This window comes from Esox lucius, chromosome 3 (assembly GCF_011004845.1).
Source record: "Esox lucius isolate fEsoLuc1 chromosome 3, fEsoLuc1.pri, whole genome shotgun sequence".
Classification (NCBI taxonomy): Eukaryota; Metazoa; Chordata; class Actinopteri; order Esociformes; family Esocidae; genus Esox; species Esox lucius.
The window spans coordinates 35,966,391-35,990,341 of NC_047571.1; the positions used below are offsets into that span (position 1 = coordinate 35,966,391).

The window sequence follows — 23,951 nt, forward strand, 5'->3', positions numbered from 1 at the left end:
ACCTATATGAAACCCCCAGTCAGTCATAAAAGTACCTATTGTCTGATCTACTCAGTCATTACAGTATATATTATTGCATTAACACTCATCTTGCCCTTTCTATTTGTTTATTATTTGTTCATTTCTAAGTGAAACGCACTTGGAATGTTTTTTTTTAATAATGTTGACCTATCCTTACCTTTCCTCCTCATTAACAGCTATGCTAATGATTGCTGTGAGTTGAGTACGTTAATACAACTACACCATATCTTTGTCTCTCAGGATTTATTGTGAATGTAATTTAATTTAATCAACTAAATAAAATGTACGGTATTACAATATACTACATGTGCTGTGATATAAATAACAGTTGATTGTACCACGTAATTATGACAACAGTTGTATTTTCTTTAAAATGCTGAAACATAAATGTATGTTTTGTTCGTTAAGAGTTAATAACATTACAATAATTTAAACCCCGCTGAGGTTCTCAAACTAAGTGGTCGCGACCCCATTTGAGGTCCCTGATATGAAAATGGGGTCGGGAGATAATGTTTTATAATTGAGTCTCATAGACTCAAATAAAAAATATCGATTATATAATTTTTCTTTACATGTTGGGGTCGATAATTTTTTGATATCGAAATCGTGTCGTCGCCCCAAAGAGTTTGGGAACCCCTGTGCTAACTTGTCCAATCCGCAGTTACGTACTGGAACAAACCATATGAACAAAAACTATTACTTGAGCGAACACTACTGGTTGTTTCTGGTATCGATAGGACGATCTTTGCTATGTATTATAACGTTGTAATTTTGTATTTTATTTTGCAATTATTGGCATGACAATGATTGTATTTGCAGCAGTCATTAAATGTTGTATTCTCAAAACACTGTTTGGAAGGTATTATTTGGAGTTCGATTAACTGTACTTCAATTTGGAGCGATTAGTCGGGTCTGATGAGTTGGTGGGATTTCTGTGTTCTTCTGGACGAAGAACCCAGCAGTCCGCCAAACGCTGCTTTCGCTTGGTGCTCTTTGTCAATAAGGACTACCCACCCCTCTTTTTATAATTTGACCGTTTTAGAGCCAATTATTCACAATGGGTAAAAAGGAAGAGGAGGAAATTATAAGAATTGCGAAGAAGATGGATAAAATGGCGCAGAAGAAAAGTGGGGTGAGGTGTTCTGACATGAATGAATTGGCTCGCATTATCCTGGCTGGTAATAGCTTAGCATGCTATCGTAAACTAGCTAGCTAAGTAATGGAATTCAAACCACACACATTGACTGACGTTAGTTAGCTTGCTAGAGATATATCACTGTATTTAGTATATTTCTATACTGGTGGTTTTTGATAGCTATTTCAGTGATACTTGTTAGTCAAAACATTATTGTGCGCCGGTACTGTACTAACACTGTGGCTAACCATGCACGTCCAGTTCCTAGCTAAGCTTACAACAGCTAACCCGTCTCTCGAGCACAGCGTGGAAGTTGGTGTTTACGTTCGGCTACATCACACTCATTTAGGCTAATTAGCTACCTCGTTTAATGATTACTAGCTGTTGACGTTTTATTATACAGCTTTTACTATGTTATATTGGGGGACAATGTATATAGTATCCACTCTTTATGTAGGTCTGGATTTGCGTCAGCTAGATTATTGTAAAACGTTGACATTCTGAGTAACGTTAGAGAACTGTGTATCTGTTAGCAAACACCAACAACTACTGTAGTTAGTTTCGGAAGCAACTAAGGAATTGTCTCCTTATTAATGATCGGATATTGACTTGTCAACACCTTTAGTTGCGCATCGTTACATGTCATAGGCTGAGTGAAACAAACCGAATGGAAAGTGAATTCATGCATCCAGAATATTATCCGCGCCTTCCTTTACTGTCAATCAAACGACCGACACGCCCACCATAGCCAGTCTAGCGACATCAACCCACCTATTTTAACGCTCTATTTAGTTTACTGTTTAAATAAACCAGAAAAGGAACTAAAAAGCCTAGTCCAGCCGTCCCGCGATTAGAAAGGATGAATGTTGTTGTCCCTGGCTGGTTTCGATCCACGGTTTTCTACGTGGCTGACTCTGTCTTTAACCAATATTACCCTATGTAAACAGCGGGAATAACTTTTAGCTCAGCCATTACATTTTTGTCAGTCAGTGACATTCACTCTTCGTGGTTAGCTCCACTTATGCAGTCTGGCAATAAAAAATGTTTTCTGTGATACTGCACCATTAGCATATACACCAGCAATTTCTCAATCCCTTGTCTCAGTGTTACCCTCTATGAACAGGTCACAAATTAAAACAAAAACGTGGTAACATGGAGGAACATAAATTATGCTTCCGTACAGGTGTATTGCTTCATGAAACCATTAAGCAATTAATATTCAGCATAAGAATGCTGAGCAGGCCCTGTTGACCTTGGTTTTGAATCTAGTTGGCAAGAGGAAAGGTTCTAAGAGACTTTGAAAGAGGGTTCATTATCGGATCTCTTCCAGGATGGCAGTGCCCCCATCCACAGGGCACAAGGGGTAACTGAATGGTTTAAAGAGTATGAAAATAATGTGAATCATATGCTGTGGTCTTCAGACCCCAGGTCACAACAAAATTGAACGCCTTTGGGAGATTTTGGACTGACGTGTTAGACAGCGCTCTCCACTACCATCACCAAATGACCAAAGCACCAAATGAGGGAATATCCTTTAGAAGAATGGTGTTCCATCCCTCCAGTAGAGTTCCAGAGACTCACAGAATCCATGCAAAGGCCCATTGAAGCTGCTTTTGGTGGCCTAATCAATCAATCACATTTATTTATAAAGCCCTTTTTACATCAGCAGTTGTCACAAAGTGCTTTTACAAAATACCTGGCCTTAAACCCCAAGGAGCAAACAACAGTTGTGTTGAATTTCAGTGGCTAGGAAAAACTCCCTAAGAAAGGCTGAAATTTAGGAAGAAACTTGGAGAGGACCCAGGCTCAGAGGGGTGGCCAGTCCTCTTCTGGCTGTACCGGGTGAACATAGAGCACAAATTGTAATAATTAATAAATGCATGTCCAGAGTCTATTTAAACTTAGTCCAGGTTAGAAGTATGACCAGATGGACAAGGACAGGGACAACACGGGGGAGGGGGGAGTAGTCAGCACAGTGGCAGCTGAAATCGTCAGGTATCGTCTTGATCATAGACTGTAAATAAAATGGACGACGCCCTTTCGCTCTTTTCCATTGGTGAAAACTGAAGCCGCCAGTGTCCCGATACGGCGCTGACATCTTGGACTTGCGTCTGCGCAGATAGCGATCTTGGGACCAGTTCTGTGCAGTAGTTATGCGCAGTAGCGAGCAGGAAGTAAAGCCGCGAAATCAACGGCCCCACCGCTGTGCCCCGCCCTCACGAGGCTTGTTGTCTTTTAGCTAACGTTAGCTAGCCCATTACATTTATTTACTAATTAAATAGCTTATAAATTTAACTTACCGAAAACAATTCAAAGATCAATTGGAAATGCCAGATCGGTTAGCACAATGTACTGCAGAACAACCCATTATGTCCGTGTGAAATTATATCAATTATAGAAAATTATAGGGTAATTTAATTGTTTAGTTGGTCTCGCGTCCCATTGAATAACATGGGGAGGGTGGGGTTTATGACCTGTACTGGGACCACTCACCAGGGGGCGATCGAGACGTTTTGGCTTCACTTTTCAGGGCTTGTGCGGCACGCTTGGTCTTGATCTGCAACACAACCTGGAGGACTTTGGACAGGGACCGCAACGGATCTTTCAAGCCTGGTACTCTTCAGGTTTGGACCAAGACCTCATGTCCTCCTAGGTTTCCTTAGATCTACAGGGAGTTATAGTGGGGAAGGCAAACTGACCCTACTCCCCCAGCACAATAATATAGCAGCATAAGACCTTGGGGCGGAGACAGCTAGGTCCAGTGACACTGTGACCCTATCTGGGGGAGGCCCCGGACAGGGCCCAACAGGCAGGAAATCAATCCAACCACATTGCCAAGCATCAACCAAAGGGACCCCCACCAACTGCAACAACCCTGAATGAGGGCTGAGTATTGCCAGCAGAGTACAGCCCAATTGCACAAGTGCGCAACAGAGAGACAACAACAAGCCAGTGACTCCGCCCCCAAATGGCATTGGAGGGAGGGCATCCCAGTGGTGATGAGAGCCCACCTGGCAAGATAGCAAGTGTGGACAGTATCAAGCCTTTCTGGTCACTTTCACGCCCCTGGCCCAGGCTACACTTAATCATAGACCATGCTGTAGAGATGAGTCTTTAGTAGACACTTGAAAGTTGGCAGTGAGTTTGCATTTCTAACCTTAATTGGCAGATCATTCCGCAGTAGTGGAGCTCTTATGAGAAAAGGCCCTGCCTCCGGCTGTTTTAGAAATTCTAGGTACAGTAAAAAGGCCTGCATCTTGCGGTCGTAGGTTACGTGTAGGTATGTATGGCTTGATCATTTCAGCGAGGTAAATAGGAGCAAATCCATGTATTGATTTATAGGTTAAAATCAGCCCTAATCCTAACAGGTATTCAGTGTAAAGAGCCTAGTACTGGAGTAGTGTTCACATTTTTCTGTTCTAGTTAGGATTCTAGTAGCCGTGTGCAGCACTAATTTAAGTATATTTATTGATTTATCAGGGTAACTGGGAAGAAGAGCATTGCAGTAATCTAATCTAGAAGTAACAAAAGCATGGATTTGTTTTTCTGCATCAGTTTTTGATAGAACGTTTCAGATTTTTGCAGTGTTTTGAAGATCTGCCAACAAGATATGCCAACAAAAGCTTCTTGTTCCTTTTGTCCTAAAATTAGCATTTCTGTTTTGGGCTACAACAGCAGAAGACCCCACCGGGTACCACTCATCTCCACTACAAATAGGAAAAAGAGGCTACAATTTGCATGAGCTCACCAAAATTGGACAGTTGAAGACTGGAAGAATGTTGCCTGGTCTGATGAGTCTCGATTTCTGTTGAGACATTCAGATGGTAGAGTCAGAATTTGGCATGAACAGAATGAGAACATAGATCCATCATGCCTTGTTACCACTGTGCAGGCTGGTGGTGGTGGTGTAATGGGGTGGGGGATGTTTTCTTGGCACACTTTAGGCCCCTTAGTGCCAATTGGGCATTGTTTAAATGCCACAGCCTACCTGAGCATTGTTTCTGACCATGTCCATCCCTTTATGACCCCCATGTACCCATCCTCTGATGGCTACTTCCAGCAGGATAATGCACCATGTCACAAAGCTCGAATCATTTCAAATTGGTTTCTTGAACATGACAATGAGTTCACTGTACTGAAATGGCCCCCACAGTCACCAGATCTCAACCCAATAGAGCATCTTTGGGATGTGGTGGAACGGGAGCTTCGTGCCCTGGATGTGCACCCCACAAATCTCCATCAACTGTAAGATGCTATCCTATCAATATGGGCCAACATTTCTAAAGAACGCTTTCAGCACCTTGTTGAATCAATGCCACATAGAATTAAGGCAGTTCTGAAGGCGAAAGGGGGTCAAACACAGTATTAGTATGGTGTTCCTAATAATCCTTTAGGTGAGTGTATAGTGAGAACAATAATGGGCCCAGAACCAAGCCTTGAGGAACACCAAAACATAGCTTTGATTTGTTTTGCTGGTTTATTTAATCTGTCGTTGATGAGCTTGTAAGATTATCAAGGAATCTATTTGTAGTCCCAGAATTTATGGTACGGCTTTTGAAACTCATTCTTTGCGGAGCAAGTGGATTTCTTGTTTTAACGGTAAATGTAATAAGACAGTGATCCCATAATCCAGGATTTTCGGGAGGAAATTATTAGATCTACAATATCTATTTCTCGTGACAGGACTAAATCTAAGGTATGATTGTGTCAGTGTGTTGGACCTGAGACATGTTGGATAAAACCCATTCACTCAATTATGGCTTCAAAGGCTTTTTGAAGAGGACTTTTCCATATGAATATTGAAATCGCCAAAAATGTGAATACTATCTGCCATGACTACAAGGTTAGACAAGAATTCTTGGGGGGGCCCTGTAAATAGTAGCTATGTAAAACTATTTATCAGCCTGGTTAACTTTCATGAGTAAAACTTCAAAAGAATGAAAACCAGTGATGTGTTTGAGAGTAAATGTATATTTACTGTCATGAATATTGGCAACATCCCCTCCTTTTCGGGATGCACGAGGGATATGATCACTAGTATAACCAGGAGGAGAGGCCTCATTTAGGGCAGTGAATTCATCAGGCATTAGCCATGTTTCACACAAGCCAATAACACCTCACAAAGACAATATGTTGGTTTTCCTTTACACACCGATCAGCCATAACATTGTGACCACTGACTGGTGAAGTGAATAAACAATGATAATCTCGCTATAATGGCACCAGTCAGTGAGTGGAATTTATGAGGCAGCAGTGAACATTCTGTCCTCAAAGTTGATGTGTTAGAAGCAGGAAAGATGGGCAAGCGTTAGGATCTGAGTGACTTTGACAAGGGCCAAATAGTGATGGCTAGACGACTGGGTCAGAGCATCTCCAAACCTGAAGCCCTTGAGGGGTGTTCCCAGTCTGCAGTGGGCAGTACTTATCAGAAGTGGTCCAAGGAAGGAAAAGCCGTGAACCGGGGACAGGGTCATGGGCGGCCAAAGATCATTGATGCACGTGGGGAGAGAAGGCTGGCTCGTGTGGTCCAATCCAACAGACAAGCTACTATAATTCAAATAGCTGAAAAGGTTAATGCTGGTACTGATAGAAAGGTGTCAGGGCACATAGTGCGTCTCAGTTTGTTGGGTATGGGGCTGCGTAGCCGCAGACCAGTCAGGGTGCCCATGCTGACCACTGTACCACTACCGAAAGGGCCCACAATGGACTTTTGAGCATAATTCTTTCGACTAGTTGCTGTGTTTTTTCCCCTGGATAAATTGCTTTTAGCTGGCAAAAGAACGTGTGTAATGTGAACTAGGCTATAACTTTACAGGACACAAAATTCCCTCATGTCTTTAATGATAGATAAGAATTTAAAATGCTGATCTACAGCATGTTGACAATTAAACTGCGGCACTTTTTGACTAATCTCATTAATCCTCAATAATGTTTTAATAGAAATACGCATGGAGGCACAAGGAAGTGGTCTGAGAAAGGGGGCCGTCAACTCATTAATGTAATCATCTGTTTTACTCTTTGGTCAGCATTCTAAAATTATAAACATTAATTTATTATTTGCTTGTCTGTTTTTCTTTAGATAGAAGTGGGCAGACAATATGTTTAACAGAGCAGTTGGGTGTGTCACAGAGAAAAGAGAACTGGCATCAATTTATTTTGTGTTCAATGTTGCCTTGATGTGTTGGATTTGTTCATAAAATTAAAATGTGTTCTGAATTACAATGAACCCCTTGGTTGCTTCAGGCTTATTTGCTATGCAGAATATTACCTTAATTTTACATAGAGCTTGATTATGTATTATTTAAGGATGAGTTTGTGTACCCTAAATTATTATTACTTGATCACTGTTTTGTTAGCTTTGTTACCCCCCCCACACCCCCCTACAAAAAACATTAAATTTGACCTACATAATGGTCACTTTAGATTACTAAGGTGCAGTGAGGACAAGCAGTTTTCCTTAAGACTGAATAAACCCACGTTACTTGTCTGAAAAAGCTACAGACTTTGTTAATCACATATGTGGCTGCTCCGTTTTTTGTTACCGTTTGAAAAGGACGCATTGGTTTTTATCGTCATTTGTTAACTTGTCTAATGCAATTCAATGAGGGCAATGTTTCTGGTAGGTAATAGTCTCTACCTGAAAACACTGCTGTTGCACTTTTTAATACGCTAAAGTTTGATCACTTAATTACTGCAGATTTCCATTCCGAGTGTGTATTGTAATTTATCAATATCAAATGACATGAGAACATGTTGTGCTAATTGTATTTGGCAGATCCCCAAATCCTACTGTCAGTCTTGTCACCACTAATCCACTGTATGTTTTTCCTATTGCAGGTGGGGGCTCTGGACCTTCTGAAGGAGCTGAGGGCTGTACCCATGACACTAGAGCTTCTACAGGTATTGTAGTTGGGGATGGAGTTAAGGGGTATAGGGCTCTGGACCTTCTCAAGGAGCTGAGGGCCATGACTGTAGCTAGTTATTACAGGTATAGTAACCTTAGCTCCTTGTAATTGGAACACTGTAACATTGATTAGACTAGCATTTTTGCTAACTTAAGGTGTTCAGACACTTTGCACCTGAACTATTGTAGACCCTGTAGGTCTCTGAACTGTAGTCGTCTGTCACTAAACCCTGTAGGTCTCTGAACTGTAGTCTTCTGTCACTAAACCCTTTGGGTCTCTGAACTGTAGTCTTCTGTCACTAAACCCTTTGGGTCTCTGAACTGTAGTCTTCTGTCACTAAACCCTTTGGGTCTCTGAACTGTAGTCTTCTGTCACTAAACCCTTTGGGTCTCTGAACTGTAGTCGCCTGTCACTAAACCCTTTGGGTCTCTGAACTGTAGTCTTCTGTCACTAAACCCTTTGGGTCTCTGAACTGTAGTCTTCTGTCACTAAACCCTTTGGGTCTCTGAACTGTAGTCTTCTGTCACTAAACCCTTTGGGTCTCTGAACTGTAGTCTTCTGTCACTAAACCCTTTGGGTCTCTGAACTGTAGTCGCCTGTCACTAAACCCTTTGGGTCTCTGAACTGTAGTCTTCTGTCACTAAATCCTGTAGATCTCTGAATGGTAGTCTTCTGTCACTAAAACCTGTAGGTCTCTGAACGGTAGTCTTCTGTCACTAAACCCTGTAGGTCTCTGAACGGTAGTCTTCTGTCACTAAACCCTGTAGGTCTCTGAACGGTAGTCTTCTGTCACTAAACCCTGTAGATCTCTGAACGGTAGTCTTCTGTCACTAAACCCTGTAGATCTCTGAACGGTAGTCTTCTGTCACTAAACCCTGTAGATCTCTGAACGGTAGTCTTCTGTCACTAAACCCTTTGGGTCTCTGAACTGTAGTCTTCTGTCACTAAACCCTTTGGGTCTCTGAACTGTAGTCGTCTGTCACTTAATCCTGTAGATCTCTGAACGGTAGTTTTCTGTTACTAAATCCTGTAGATCTCTGAACGGTAGTCTTCTGTCACTAAACCCTGTAGATCTCTGAACGGTAGTCTTCTGTCACTAAACCCTGTAGATCTCTGAACGGTAGCCGTCTGTCACTAAACCCTTTGGGTCTCTGGACTGTAGTCGTCTGTCACTAAACCCTGTAGATCTCTGAACGGTAGTCTTCTGTCACTAAACCCTGTAGATCTCTGAACGGTAGTCTTCTGTCACTAAACCCTGTAGATCTCTGAACGGTAGTCGTCTGTCACTAAACCCTTTGGGTCTCTTGACTGTAGTCGTCTGTCACTAAACCCTGTAGATCTCTGAACGGTAGTCTTCTGTCACTAAACCCTGTAGATTTCTGAACGGTAGTCTTCTGTCACTAAACCCTGTAGATCTCTGAACTGTAGTCGTCTGTCACTAAACCCTTTGGGTCTCTGAACTGTAGTCGTCTGTCACTAAACCCTTTGGGTCTCTGAACTGTAGTCGTCTGTCACTAAACCCTGTAGATCTCTGAACGGTAGTCTTCTGTCACTATACCCTGTAGATCTCTGAACGGTAGTCTTCTGTCACTAAACCCTGTGGGTCTCTGAACTGTAGTCTAACTTCTGTCTCTCATCTCCAGTCTACCAGGATCGGGATGTCTGTGAACGCCATTAGGAAGCAGAGTACAGATGATGAGGTCACCTCTCTGGCCAAGGCTCTCATTAAGTCCTGGAAGAAACTCCTCGGTTAGTAACATAATAATAGTATAGACTGGCTTACTGGTTTGTAGGTCACCATTCCTACAAACCATTGGAATGGTGACTGAATGTTTAGTGCATTGGAATGGTGACTGAATGTTTACCTGATCGAATCCTAGAGTCCCACCACACATATCCAAATGCTACCATTATGCAATAGCTTTTTGCCGGAGTGCTTAAGCGGAACCAGCCAAGAAGAGAGAATGTCTCTTATTGACTAACTGCCCCTTGCAGCTGCATAATAGTAAGCCTGAAATAAAACGGTTTATCCATCCATCTTCTTCCGCTTATCCGGGGCCGGGTCGCGGGGGCAGCAGTCTAAGCAGGGATGCCCAGACTTCCCTCTCCCCAGACACTTCCTCTAGCTCTTCCGGGGGGACACCGAGGCGTTCCCAGGCCAGCCGGGAGACATAGTCCCTCCAGCGTGTCCTAGGTCTTCCCTGGGGTCTCTTCCTGGTGGGACGGGACCGGAACGCCTTCCCAGGAAGGCGTTCCGGAGGCATCCGAAAAAGATGCCCAAGCCACCTCAGCTGACCCCTCTCGATGTGGAGGAGCAGCGGCTCTACTCTGAGCTCCTCACGGGTGACCGAGCTTCTCACCCTATCTCTAAGGGATCGCCCGGCCACCCTGCGGAGAAAGCTCATTTCGGCCGCCTGTATCCGGGATCTTGTCCTTTCGGTCATGACCCAAAGCTCATGACCATAACGGTTTATATTGTGACTATTTCTGTTGGATTTTTAAAGTCCACATCCATGCATGATTTTTGGGGTAATATAGCCTAGATAAAACACTGTGGGCAGTACAAGAGTAGGGGTTTCCACGATTCTCTTGTCTTTTCACTTGACGGAGAAGTCAGTAATCGTTGCCTATATTAATAGTTATTGTATCAATGTCATTCACGAATGAATGCGCCATGAAATATCTTTGGCTGTGTTAAGTTCAAGTAGTATGTTAGATACTAGTAGCCTATTACTGGCTAATAAGCTGTTAAAACAACCTGTGGCAAAAGCCATACAGTTCATAGATTCTATTTGTGGTGGAGGTAAACTTTTAATAAGTAACATTAGTCAGTTGAACACATTGATTAATGATGTCTAGCGAAAAATTCTAACTTGGGAGTGCCGAAATGCAATACCAACACTGGGCAAACATAGCACTATGGTGTAGTTGTTAAGCACACAGCCATTCACGTGGGAGACATGGGTTTGAATCCAGTGAAGGTGACAATATTTATCACTTTTAATTGCGGGCTGGCTGAATTAGGCTTGCCGGTTTCCTTTTCTGGTTTGTAAGGATTTACTTGAATTCAGACAGAATAATTTCCCAGGAGCACAATGGGCTCCATCATTGTGAAGTGGAAGAACTTTCAAACCACCAAGACTGTTCCCAGAGCTGCTGTCAAACTGTGATGCAGGCAAGACGGGCCTTGGTCAGGGAGATGACCATGAACCCAGCTGCCACTTTAGGAGACCTTGCCAGAAGGACAAACATCTCTGCAGCAGTCCATCTATCATGCCTTTGTGGAAGTACAAATGACCTGCCCCCTTTTAAGCTTGCCAAGCGCCATGTTTGGCGAGGTACTGCTCTTCACCTGGCTAGTGGGAGTATCATGCTATGGGGTTGCTTCTCAGCAGCAAGATCTGGGAGACCGGTCAGGGTGGAGGGTAGGATGAACACAGCAATATTCAGAGAGGTTCTTGAAGAACCTGATCCAGAGCATACAGAACCTCAGTTTTGGACACAGACTCATCTTTCCTAGTTGCTTCCCAGGCGCTTTTTACAAGTTGAAATGCCATTAATTGACATGATCAGAGAGGTGTGACTGAGCTAGGCAAAGTGTTTCTAGATTGTTAACCTGACCAAATATTTTGATTGTACAACAGATGAGCCTGGAGGTGGAGACAAGTCTGAGGAGAAGAGGAAAGAGCCATCAACACCCACCAGTACAGTGTCTCCATCCCAGGGCAGTCCTGAACCACGTGAAGAGAGGTACCCAGTTACTGTACTACAACAATACTACTTCTACTGCATCGCCTATATTACATGTATTTTTTCAATACCCGAAAACATTTTGGTACTGGAATTTGTTTTGGCTACTAGAAGATAATTGCAGGCATAGTGTCGACTTCAGCCTACCAGGGATGTCACAGTATTTCATGTTATTTGACCGTAATGTCATCGGTAGATTGAGAATGTTAATATGCTAATTTGTGGTTTTCAAAGTTGCATTGACAATTCCTGAAAAAAACATGGATTGACGCTTTTAGAAATTAATGCTAGCTAACTGTGGCGTATTAGGCAACTGGTCACAGTATCGACAGCAAAAATGCTAAGGCCGTTTCATTGAACCTGTAACTAAAGAAACCCTCTTATCTTGCTACCACTCGCTAGTTACTAGTGATTCATTTGTTTTGAATCATTCGACTATACTGTACTACTACTTCAACATTGTTGTTTTTTGTGTGCTTCTCTAGCTCCAGTAATGACTCCAGCAGTAAGAGTGAACCTGTTGAGGTGATGCCTTCAAATTCTCTCATCTCCACATTCCCTCGCGCCCCCTCCACCTCAGACTCTGTCAGGATGAAGTGTCGTGAGATGCTTTCCCAGGCTTTACAGGCCGGAGGTGAGACCTAATAACATACTGGTAATGGAGTTAAAACAGGTACTGTCCCAAGGTCAGAAGTGTAGAAAGCATGCTGTTTTAGTAGTCTGTGACTTCCTCAATATATCTGTCTCCCTCCTTCAGATGATTACATCGCTATAGGAGCAGACTGTGATGAATTGGGTGCTCAGATTGAGGAATCTATCTTCAGCGAGTTCCAGAACACTGACCCAAAGTATAAGAACCGTGTTCGTAGCCGCATTGCCAACCTGAAGGACATCAAGAACCCCAACTTGAGGAGGAATGTTCTCTGTGGAAACGTTGCCCCTGACCGCATGGCCAAGATGACAGCTGAGGTACAATACCCTGTGGAACCTGACCTAATCTAATAAACCTTCTCTGTGGGAACCTTTCCCCAAACGATATAGCCAAAATATATGACTAGACCCTGACCTTTACTATTTTCCCTGACCTTTAATATTTCCCCTGACCTTTCCCCTGACCGGACACAGGAGATGGCAAGTGATGAGCTGAAGCTGATCAGGAAGAACCTGACAAAAGAGGCCATCAGAGACCACCAGGTTTCCCAGACAGGAGGGACCCAGACCGACTTGTTCACCTGCGGCAAGTGCAAGAAGAAGAGATGCACATACACTCAGGTATTCCTCTATATAACGTTTTATACCCTCAGTTAATACTAGTGATGGCCATTTGAGGCTTCATTACCCTTCTTATAGCTGCAGGATATTATGCTAGTATCGCTAACTCAGGTTTTCAAAATAAAAGCTATCATTAAAATATATAAGGCAATATATTTAATCTAAACTATCATTCGAGTCTGTTAGCATTGTGACAGACTGGTGGAGAGCATGCCAAGACGCATGAAAGCTGTGATTAATTTCCTTTGCATTATTTGAGGTCTGAAAACAATGTATCTTTTTTGGTTATTTTGACCAGTTGTTATTTTCTACAAATACATACTCTAAATGACAGTATTTGTATTTGGGAATAATGTTGTCAGTAGTTTATAGAATAAAACAAAACTGTTCATTTTACTGAAAAACATACCTATGAATAGTAAAACCAGAGAAACTGATAATTTTGCAGTGGTCTCTTAATTCTTTCCAGAGCTGTATTTCCTTCATCAAGTCCTGATGCATGATTTAAGTGTCCTCTTCATTTTTTTGAGCAGAATTGTGTGTATATATAATGTATTGTGTGTGTGTGGGTGTATATAGTGATTAGATTTGTGTGTATATTTATATCTATGTATGCTTATATCCGTTTATCATGTGTGGTTAATGTCCAGGTCCAGACCCGGAGTGCTGATGAACCCATGACCACCTTTGTCTTCTGTATGGAATGTGGAAACCGATGGAAGGTACGTTGCTTCACATGGACACACTCGACTGACACGCCGCTTCACACGGACGCACTCGACTGACACGCCGCTTCACACGGACGCACTCGACTGACACGCCGCTTCACACGGACGCACTCGACTGACACGCCGCTTCACACGGACGCACTCGACTGACACGCCGCTTCACACGGACGCACTCGACTGACACGCCGCTTCAAACGGAAATGATACTTTATTTGAATAATTCTTTAGGTGTGTCAGTACTATGTGTCTTTGTTTGTGTTATATTTTTTGCATTCACTTTTGCTTAATTTTATGAAGGGCACCAATACTTGTTGAGATTAATGTATATTAGTACGAGTAATGTCGCCACTTTGTTTTTCGCTGATTATCTTTCCAGTTTTGTTGAAATCGGGGAAGACGTGGAGGAGGGCGACGAGATCTTATGGAATGAGAAATATTGTACTAGTGGACCATCTAGACAGACCAAGGTTAAAGGTCAGAATTAATCAGAGATCATGGCTCTGACAAGTACACATACAGCTAGCTACAGGAAAGGACCCCTGACCTCTGGTACCAGCACCAACCAACGGCTGCATACAGTTTCTATTGGAAGATATTAATGTCGATAGCTCAGCCCCTGTATTTTAACCCCGCCCCCAAGCTGTTGAGATTATCAATATTGTTGTCACTGTTTCTTTTACCATCAATCAATTTTTATATGTAGCTAGTTTTAACATTTTGACAAACTTGGCTCTACAATTTACTATTTGAGTTTTGCTTCTTGTTCAACCCTCATGAGTGTTTTATTTAATATGCCAGTAAAATGTGCAAATAAATTTGGTTAAAAACAATCTCTGATTTTCTTTACATTGTCAAAACATGAAATGTTTAGGTAGAAACTTCATGTAGATGTTCCAACACTGTGCCCAGATTCAAATTGTGTTGGTAACTTCTGAACTGAGAATCATCAATGGGATTCTTATGCAGGATGATGATTTTAGAACCCCCCCCCCCCCCCCCAAAACGGGTCCATCATTTCACAACTCATCTGAAAATACTTGATTTGGGTTAAAAACCAATTCTAAATGTGTTTGATGTTTAATGATTGTGGGTGTCATTGGCCACGTTGCGCCGTTTGGCATCATTGACCACGTTAAGCATAATCCACACCATTCATATACGCTTTCTAATCCTCTTCATTTATACAGGTTCTGTAATCCTCTTCATTTATACAGGTTCTGTAATCCTCTTCATTTATACAGGTTCTGTAACCATCTCCATTTATACAGGTTCTGTAACCATCTCCATTTATACAGGTTCTGTAACCATCTCCATTTATACAGGTTCTGTAACCATCTCCATTTATATAGGTTCTTTAATACACATCTTTTAAACAGGTTGGCAATCAAATGTAATTTATAAAGCCATTTTTACAGCAGCATCACAACGCTCTTGTACAAAACACCCAACCTGAAACCACAAAGAGCAAGCAAAAACAGTGGTTAGGAAAAATTCCCTAATAGGGTTGAAACTTAGGAAGAAACGTAGAGGAACCAGGCTCTTAGGGGTTGGCAAGTCCTCTTGTTCTTTAATCCTGTCTACAGGGTCTCTTATTTCCATTCTTGCCGGTTCTCTAAAAGTCTCTGTTCTTACGGGTTTTCTTCAATTGCATGTGTGTCCCAGTGGCTTGTTCCTTTCATTCATTGACAGTTGGTTGCAAAACTTACTGGCAGATTTGACAAAGATTAGCTATATGGCTTTATGAAATGAAGATACACCCAATGTATACACAGTATATATTTTCCAAAATGTGTAATAAAGTGCACTTTATTAATCATTTCATGGAATCAAAGAAAATGTCACAGCAAATAAAATATTTTCCGAACCCTGGTGTCATAAATGATTGGCACCTTTATCATCAATGCTTAGTACACCTTGCTCTTGAAAGGAAGAGAACACCGAGCCTCTTTGTTATCATGAGATTGCTGAACTCATTCCAAGAGGAACTCTATTGGTTAGATAATCTGACTAGTTGCTGGACGGTTGATAGATGGAATTCCCTCGACGGTGAGGTGATATATAGTTCTATCAATGATCAAGGCCCTTGCTCCCAGGGTTCTCAGTCATACACAGATCAAAATAATTAAGGGAACACTTAAATCACACATTGGGTCTTGATGAACAAAATATATTAAAGATCAAAATCTTTACATTGTGTAATTCATTAAGAACAAAATTAACAAATGGTCACTGGAAATCAAAATCGCCAACCGATTGAGGGCTGGATTCAAACTTGCACTGAAAATCTAATTAAACAATTGATATCGCAGGCTGTTCTTGTGTGAATTTCATCACGGCAACTCATAATGTGACTCTGTAGTGTGTAAGGCCCCCAGGTGCCAGTATGCACTCCCAACAACGTCTGGGCATGTTCCTGATGAGATGCTGGATGGTGTCCTGGGGGATCTCCTCCCAGACCTGGATGAGGGCATCAGTGAACTACTGGACAGTCAGTTGCGTTACTTGATGGCATTGGATACACTGATACATAACGTCCCAGAGGTTCTCAATTGGATTCAGATCTAAGGAACTTGAGGGCCAGTCAATGACATCAATGCCTTCGTCATCCAGGAACTGCCTACACACTCTGGCCACATGAGGCCGGGCATTGTCCTGCACCAGGAAGAATCCAGGGCCCACTGCACCAGCGTAAGGTCAGACAACTGGTCTGTGGATTTCATCCTGGTACCTAACAGCAGTCAGGGTACCGTTGGCTAGCACATGGAGGTCTGTGTGACCCTCCAATGATATGCCTCCCCAGACCATCACTGACCCACTGTCAGACCAGTCATGCTGTGTGATGTTGCAGGCAGCATAATGTTCACCACAGTATTTCCAGACTTTTTCAATTCTTGCCAATTCTGGTGTTCTCTGGCGAATGCCAATCTTGCTGCACAGTGCTGGGCTGTGAGCACAGGTCCCACTAGAGGATGTCTGGTTCTCATGCCACCCTCATGGAGTCTGTATTTGACAGTTTAGTCAGAAACATGCACACCAGTAGCCTGCTGGAGGTCATTTTGTAGAGCTTGGGCAGTGCTCCTCCTGTTCCTCCTCACACAAAGGAGCAGATACCGGTCCTGCTGCTGGGTTGATGCCCTTCTACGGCCCTGTCCAGCTCTCCTTGTATAATGGCCCATCTCCTGGTATCTCTTCCATGCTCTTGAGACTCTACTGGGTGACACAGCAAACCTTCTTGCGATGGCACGTATGGATGTGCCATCCTGGAGGAGCTGGACTCCCTGTGCAACCTGAATGGGCTTCAGGTACCACCTCATGCTACCAGTAGTGACAAGGACACTAGCAAAATGCTAAACTAGAGAAGAATCAGTAAAGAAGGATAAGGAGAGAGCATTTGTCTGTGGCCACCACCTGGGGGTTGTCTTGCTGTTGCCTTTCCAGCGCACCTGTTGTCACTTTCATTTGCACAAAATAGGTGACATTGATTCACAATTGCTTATGGTTCCTAACTGGACACATTGATATCCCTGTTTAATTGACTTGGTGTTATACTGTGTTGAGTGTATTCCCTTAAATTTTTTGAGTGGTGCAGAATCCTGGTACAAGAAATACAGTATTTTCTGATCTTTGATCCTTCTTCCTGAACTAATGGACAACCCTTTTCAAACCAAAGGTTTTCAGTGGGATTTATTCAATTCATCATAAATATATGAATTTCCATGTGTGCTTGTGGTCATTTTCATTTTGGAAGATCAACTTGTAGCGACCAGGTTCTTTATCCAGGACCAGTGGAAACGAATCATCAACAACATCAACGTTCCACAATCATCTTTTACAGTAGGGATGAAGTTATTTTCGGCACACAGATATCTATTTACTGTGCTAATTATGAAAACTCCAGTATCTTTCATATTTAATGCTCTCATTGTTGTCCTCATTTCTGGCAGCCCTAGTGAATGAGCTGTTGCCATGGAGATGTTGCCATGGGCTCTTACTGAGTTTTGTTGACATGACCATGCAACCAAGTGTGGTCCTGATCTTCTTTGCTTCCCGAAACATCACTGCGTGGGGCTAAGATGAAGTTCCTCCCTCCATCAGGCAGGTTTACCACTTGTTTTCAACCAGTTCACCACTAGTTTTTGTTTTGTTGACTGGATGAGTGTCTGCATAATTCCAAAAAAAATCTAAACAAATGACTGCCCTAATAGTAATATGAAAAAAAAAATACTCTATGTTTTTGCTTTCTTCCCCTGGTGTTTATAAATGTATTTTACTTGTGTCACTTGAATTGTTTTACCCTAGTTAAACAGGAAGACATGGAAAGCCACAATAGTTTTTCTCAAGTCAGATGTTTTTGTTAAGAATAAAATCAAATAGTGACTTAAAGTTTAATTTCATTCATAACTGAGTATATTTTTTAGAAGATAATAATATTCATAGCTAAAAAGGTGTTTCCTTTGAGCTATTGTACTGGTAAAAAAAAAATCCCAAAGAGTTTTCCCAATGAGGCCTAAATGGCAACAAGAACCCTACATATTAGTGCACTACTCTTGACCAGAGTCCAATGGGGACTCCATATTAGTGCATTAGATAGAGTGGTTGCCATTGGAGCCACCAGAATGATGAATGGTAATGAGCCTGTGTCAATATGGATGAGAACTTAGAGTGCTGAGCCAGGAAGACATGAGAGCGTCCTCCTTTGTGGTGCACAGGTGCAGAAACTCCCCTACAGGACAGCCCTTCCCCATTCTGACAGGTGCTCTGCTGTTGAGACATCTTAAAGGAAGACGCTCTGGTGTGTCAACGGTCCACTCTGCTGTTGAGACATCTTAAAGGAAGACGCTCTGGTGTGTCAACAGTCCACTCTGCTGTTGAGACATCTTAAAGGAAGACGCTCTGGTGTGTCAACGGTCCACTCTGCTGTTGAGACATCCGCTACTCAGGACAGTACAACCTTGTAAAATTATTGTGCTTTATTTCATTTTAAAGAATCAAAATGCCACATTTCCTTTGAATAAAACAGGAGAAAAAAAATACTAAACCATAAAATACAGTATATACTGTAAACATTCACGTTATTTCTTTTTAAAAGGTATCCTTTAGTAAACTCAACGCAGAAGAACACAGTTGATATATGAATGAAAGGATGAACATGTATTGGCAGTATCTCCAAACCAGAGGCTTAGATTGGGATTGATCGATTCTGATCTATGTTCAATCTGTCACCTCCATCCAGGACATCCTCCCCCTGACCTACTGAACAGGATATATATGTAGAGACCATAGACACTAGAACATTGGGTGCCATTTATGTTGTTTTCAACCCTCTGACTATACACTTATTGGTTATAAGCTGGTATTTTCTACAACACCCAGGGTGTAGTTAATACATGAAAACCTTTTGCAACCTGAACAGTTTAATGTTCTTATATTTCCATTCAGATCCTGGTATACCCACCCCCTGAGTCAGCTGACCTAGGGCTCTGTGGTGAGGTGAGAGGTTGAATCAGGAGTTTCAGTGCAGGGATGGAAAAAATGGTGGACTGTGTCCCCACTAGGAGAAGATTGGACTGTGTCCCCACTAGGAGAAGATTGGACTGTGTCACCACTAGGAGAAGGTTGGACTGTGTCCCCACTAGGAGAAGACTGGACTGTGTCCCCACTAGAAGGTTGGACTGTGTCCCCACTAGGAGAAGACTGGACTGTGTCCCCACTAGAAGTTTGGACTGTGTCCCCCTAGGAGAAGATTGGACTGTGTCCCCACTAGGAGAAGACTGGACTGTGTCCCCACTAGAAGGTTGGACTGTGTCCCCCTAGGAGAAGTTTGGACTGTGTCCCCACTAGGAGAAGGTTGGACTGTGTCCCCACTAGGAGAAGACTGGACTGTGTCCCCACTAGAAGGTTGGACTGTGTCCCCACTAGGAGAAGACTGGACTGTGTCCCCACTAGAAGGTTGGACTGTGTCCCCAGTAGGAGAAGGTTGGACTGTGTCCCCACTAGGAGAAGGTTGGACTGTGTCCCCACTAGGAGAAGACTGGACTGTGTCCCCACTAGAAGGTTGGACTGTGTCCCCAGTAGGAGAAGGTTGGACTGTGTCCCCACTAGGAGAAGGTTGAAAAAGGCTGTCTTAGATCCAGTATAGGCTCTTACCGCCAAGAAGCATGATATGTTGGGGGACTGTGAGGACTAGAGACAGCTTATATCGAAGTCTCAAATAACCCCCTATTCCCTTTATAGTGACCCTTTATTCCCTTTATAGTGCAGTGTTTGTCTCGCTCTGTCTCTGTCTCTCTGTCTGTCTCTGCCTGTCAGTCTATCTCTCTCTGTCTGTCTTTGTAACTCAAGACATATCTCCTTCCTCACACATAAGAATACATGTAGGTGGAGGGTAACTTAACCTTAAGAAAAGTGAGATCCCACTGCTATAATGACCAATATATAATGGACAATTTAACTCAAATCCACCAGTTGTAATAGTTACCGTAGTTGTTTGTAGACTGGCACTGATGTTAAAGGATTTTAGCACCACAGAATCTCCACACTGTGACCTGGCATTTTCCAGTGTCAATGCACCTGAGCTTCAGTCTACTAGCAGGAGTTGCTGCTCAACTTAAGGGTAATTTGTGGAGCTGAACTTAATTGATTCTATAGCCTTTAGTTACACTGTCACATCTATATGGCAAGAGTTAGCCTGGCACCCTGTTCACTATTAGACAGTTCACTACTTATCACCAGAACCTGATGGCACTCTGTTCACCATTAGAGAGTTCACTACTTATCACCAGAACCTGATGGCACCCTGTTCACTATTAGACAGTTCACTACTTATCACCAGAACCTGATGGCACTCTGTTCACTATTAGAGAGTTCACTACTTATCACCAGAACCTGATGGTACCCTGTTCACTATTAGAGAGTTCACTACTTATCACCAGAACCTGATGGCACCCTGTTCACTATTAGAAAGTTCACTACTTATCACCAGAACCTGATGGCACCCTGTTCATTATAGTGCACAATGTTGCCTCCCTATTCCTCATATCATACTTCTGACTACAACTACGGTCCCTGCACACTATTTCCTATATAGTTTTTCACTTCATTTCTTTAGAACCATACTATGTTTCTCACTACATAGTGAACAGGGTTCCCTTTAGAACCATACTATGTTTCCTACTACATAGTGAGCCGGGTTCCCTTTAGAACCATACTATATTTCCTACTACATAGTCAGCAGGGTTCCAGTTAGAACTCTCTTATGTTTTTAGTACATAGAGAACAGGGTTGTCTTTAGAACCCTACTGTTTGATACTAAATAGTGAACAGGGTTGTCTTTAGAACCCTACTATGTTTCATACTACATAGTGAACAGGGTTGTCTTTAGAACCTTACAGTGTTTCATAATACATAGTGAACAGGGTTGTCTTTAGAACCCTGCTATGTTTCAGACTACATAGTGAACAGGGTTGTCTTTAGAACCCTGCTATGTTTCATACTACATAGTGAACAGGGCACTCTATAGAACCCTGCTATGTTTCATACTACATAGTGAACAGGGTTGTCTTTAGAACCCTGCTATGTTTCATACTACATAGTGAACAGGGTTGTCTTTAGAACCCTACTGTGTTTCATACTACATAGTGAACAGGGTTGTCTTTAGAACACTACTGTTTCCTACTACATAGTGAACAGGGCACTCTTTAGAACCCTACTGGTTTCTACTACATAGTGAACAGGATTGTCTTTAGAACCCTACAATGTTTCATACTTCATAGTGAACAGGGTTGTCTTTAGAACCCTGCTATGTTTCATACTACATATTGAACAGGGTTGTCTTTAGAACCCTGCTATGTTTCATAATACATAGTGAACAGGTCGGTCTTTAGAACCCTGCTATGTTTCCTACTACATAGTGAACAGGGTTGTCTTTAGAACCCTGCTATGTTTCATAATACATAGTGAACAGGGTTGTCTTTATAACCTGCTATGTTTCATACTACATAGTGAACATGGTTGTCTTTAGAACCCTGCTATGTTTCATAATACATAGTGAACAGGGTTGTCTTTAGAACCCTGCTATGTTTCATACTACATAGTGAACAGGGTTGTCTTTAGAACCCTGCTATGTTTCATACTACATAGTGAACAGGGTTGTCTTTAGAACCCTGCTATGTTTAATACTACATAGTGAACAGGGTTGTCTGTAGAACCCTGCTATGTTTCATACTACATAGTGAACAGGGTTGTCTTTAGAACCCTGCTATGTTTCATACTACATAGTGAACAGGGTTGTCTTTAGAACCCTGCTATGTTTCATAATACATAGTGAACAGGGTTGTCTTTAGAACCCTGCTATGTTTCATACTACATAGTGAACAGGGTTGTCTTTAGAACCCTGCTATGTTTCATACTACATAGTGAACAGGGTTGTCTTTAGAACCCTGCTATGTTTCATACTACATAGTGAACAGGATTGTCTTTATAACCTGCTATGTTTCATACTACATAGTGAACAGGGTTGTCTTTAGAACCCTGCTATGTTTCATACTACATAGTGAACAGGGTTGTCTTTAGGACCCTGCTATGTTTCATACTACATAGTGAACAGGGTTGTCTTTAGATCCCTGCTATGTTTCATAATACATAGTGAACAGGGTTGTCTTTAGAACCCTGCTATGTTTCATACTACATAGTGAACAGGGTTGTCTTTATAACCTGCTATGTTTCATACTACATAGTGAACAGGGTTGTCTTTAGAACCCTGCTATGTTTCATACTACATAGTGAACAGGGTTGTCTTTAGAACCCTGCTATGTTTTATACTACATAGTGAACAGGGTTGTCTTTAGAACCCTGCTATGTTTCATACTACATAGTGAATAGGATTGTCTTTATAACCTGCTATGTTTCATACTACATAGTGAACAGGGTTGTCTTTAGAACCCTGCTATGTTTCATACTACATAGTGAACAGGGTTGTCTTTATAACCTGCTATGTTTCATACTACATAGTGAACAGGGTTGTCTTTAGAACCCTGCTATGTTTCATACTACATAGTGAACAGGATTGTCTTCATAACCTGCTATGTTTCATACTACATAGTGAACAGGGTGCCCTTTGAGACACTTTTGCCTGCTAGAGAGGATGATGTCACAACAGGTCTAATATCAAGGCACTTCCCCAAAGAGAGAGGATCTTGTCTTTATAGTGACGTCTGAGGCAACAACATAGTCAACTAGAGAATAAGAACTACAATATCATTATCAAACACTTGGCAACTCCAATTCCAATAAGAGACATTGTAATAACATAGTAATAACATAGATTGTAATGTTAATAACACCGTTTATTTGGTGGTTCTGGTGTCACTGCTAAGCTCTCTGGATCCCTGGTTGTCTACTAATTCACTTTTTGGCCTTTTTAAATGCAACAACTGAAGTCAGAGATTTACTCTGAAAGCCAGTTGGTCAGGATACAGATATAACCAAGTCCTGAATTTAACACCAATATCTATTAACATGATCCATTCTTCATCCTGCCTCCATTGATTTTAGTCCTTATGTGTATCAGCAAGAGATGTAGATGGGAGACAGGTAGACAGACAGACAGGTAGACAGACAGACAGGTAGACAGACAGAAGGACAGACAGGTAGACATGGAGACAGGTAGACAGGGAAGACAGGTAGACATGGAGACAGGTAGACAGGTAGACCTCAAGGGAGGCAGATAGACGGGGAGACAGACAGACAGGTAGACAAGGGTGACAGGTAGACATGGGAGTCAGATAGACAGGGGAGTCAGATAGACAGGGGAGACAGGTAGACAGGGTAGACAGGGAGACAGGGGAGACAGGGGAGACAGGGGAGACATGTAGACAGGGAGACAGGTAGACAAGGGAGACAGGTAGACAGGGGAGACAGGTAGATAGGGGAGACAGGTAGACAAGGGAGACAGGTAGACAGGGGAGACAGGTAGACGGGGAGACAGGTAGACAGGGAGACAGGTAGACAGGGGAGACAGGTAGACAGGGAGACAGGTAGACATGGAGACAGGATGACAGGGAGACAGGTAGACAGGGGAGATTCTTAGTTGGGGGGTTCTTGGATGAACATTAATGTTTCAGTGTAACAGGTTTCTTGTGG

General features: G+C 42.4%; 1 protein-coding gene and 1 long non-coding RNA gene across 2 annotated transcripts; one reads left to right on the plus strand and one right to left on the minus strand.

Moving 5' to 3' along the window:
• The first annotated feature begins 955 nt into the window (after positions 1-955).
• On the plus strand, positions 956-14,641 carry tcea1 (transcription elongation factor A (SII), 1). Its single transcript, XM_013131713.4, has 9 exons — positions 956-1,153; positions 7,994-8,056; positions 9,705-9,810; positions 11,706-11,811; positions 12,297-12,445; positions 12,569-12,780; positions 12,937-13,083; positions 13,734-13,805; positions 14,188-14,641. Exons 1-9 carry the CDS (start codon positions 1,079-1,081, stop codon positions 14,194-14,196), a joined length of 939 nt encoding a protein of 312 aa, XP_012987167.2. The 5' UTR covers positions 956-1,078; the 3' UTR covers positions 14,197-14,641.
• Positions 14,642-18,766: 4,125 nt separating this feature from the next.
• On the minus strand, positions 18,767-23,690 carry LOC117593447. Its single transcript, XR_004574856.1, has 2 exons — positions 21,334-23,690; positions 18,767-21,195 (listed from the first exon to the last, which is right to left on the minus strand). It is a non-coding gene; the product is annotated as an uncharacterized LOC117593447 (long non-coding RNA).
• Positions 23,691-23,951: the final 261 nt, after the last annotated feature.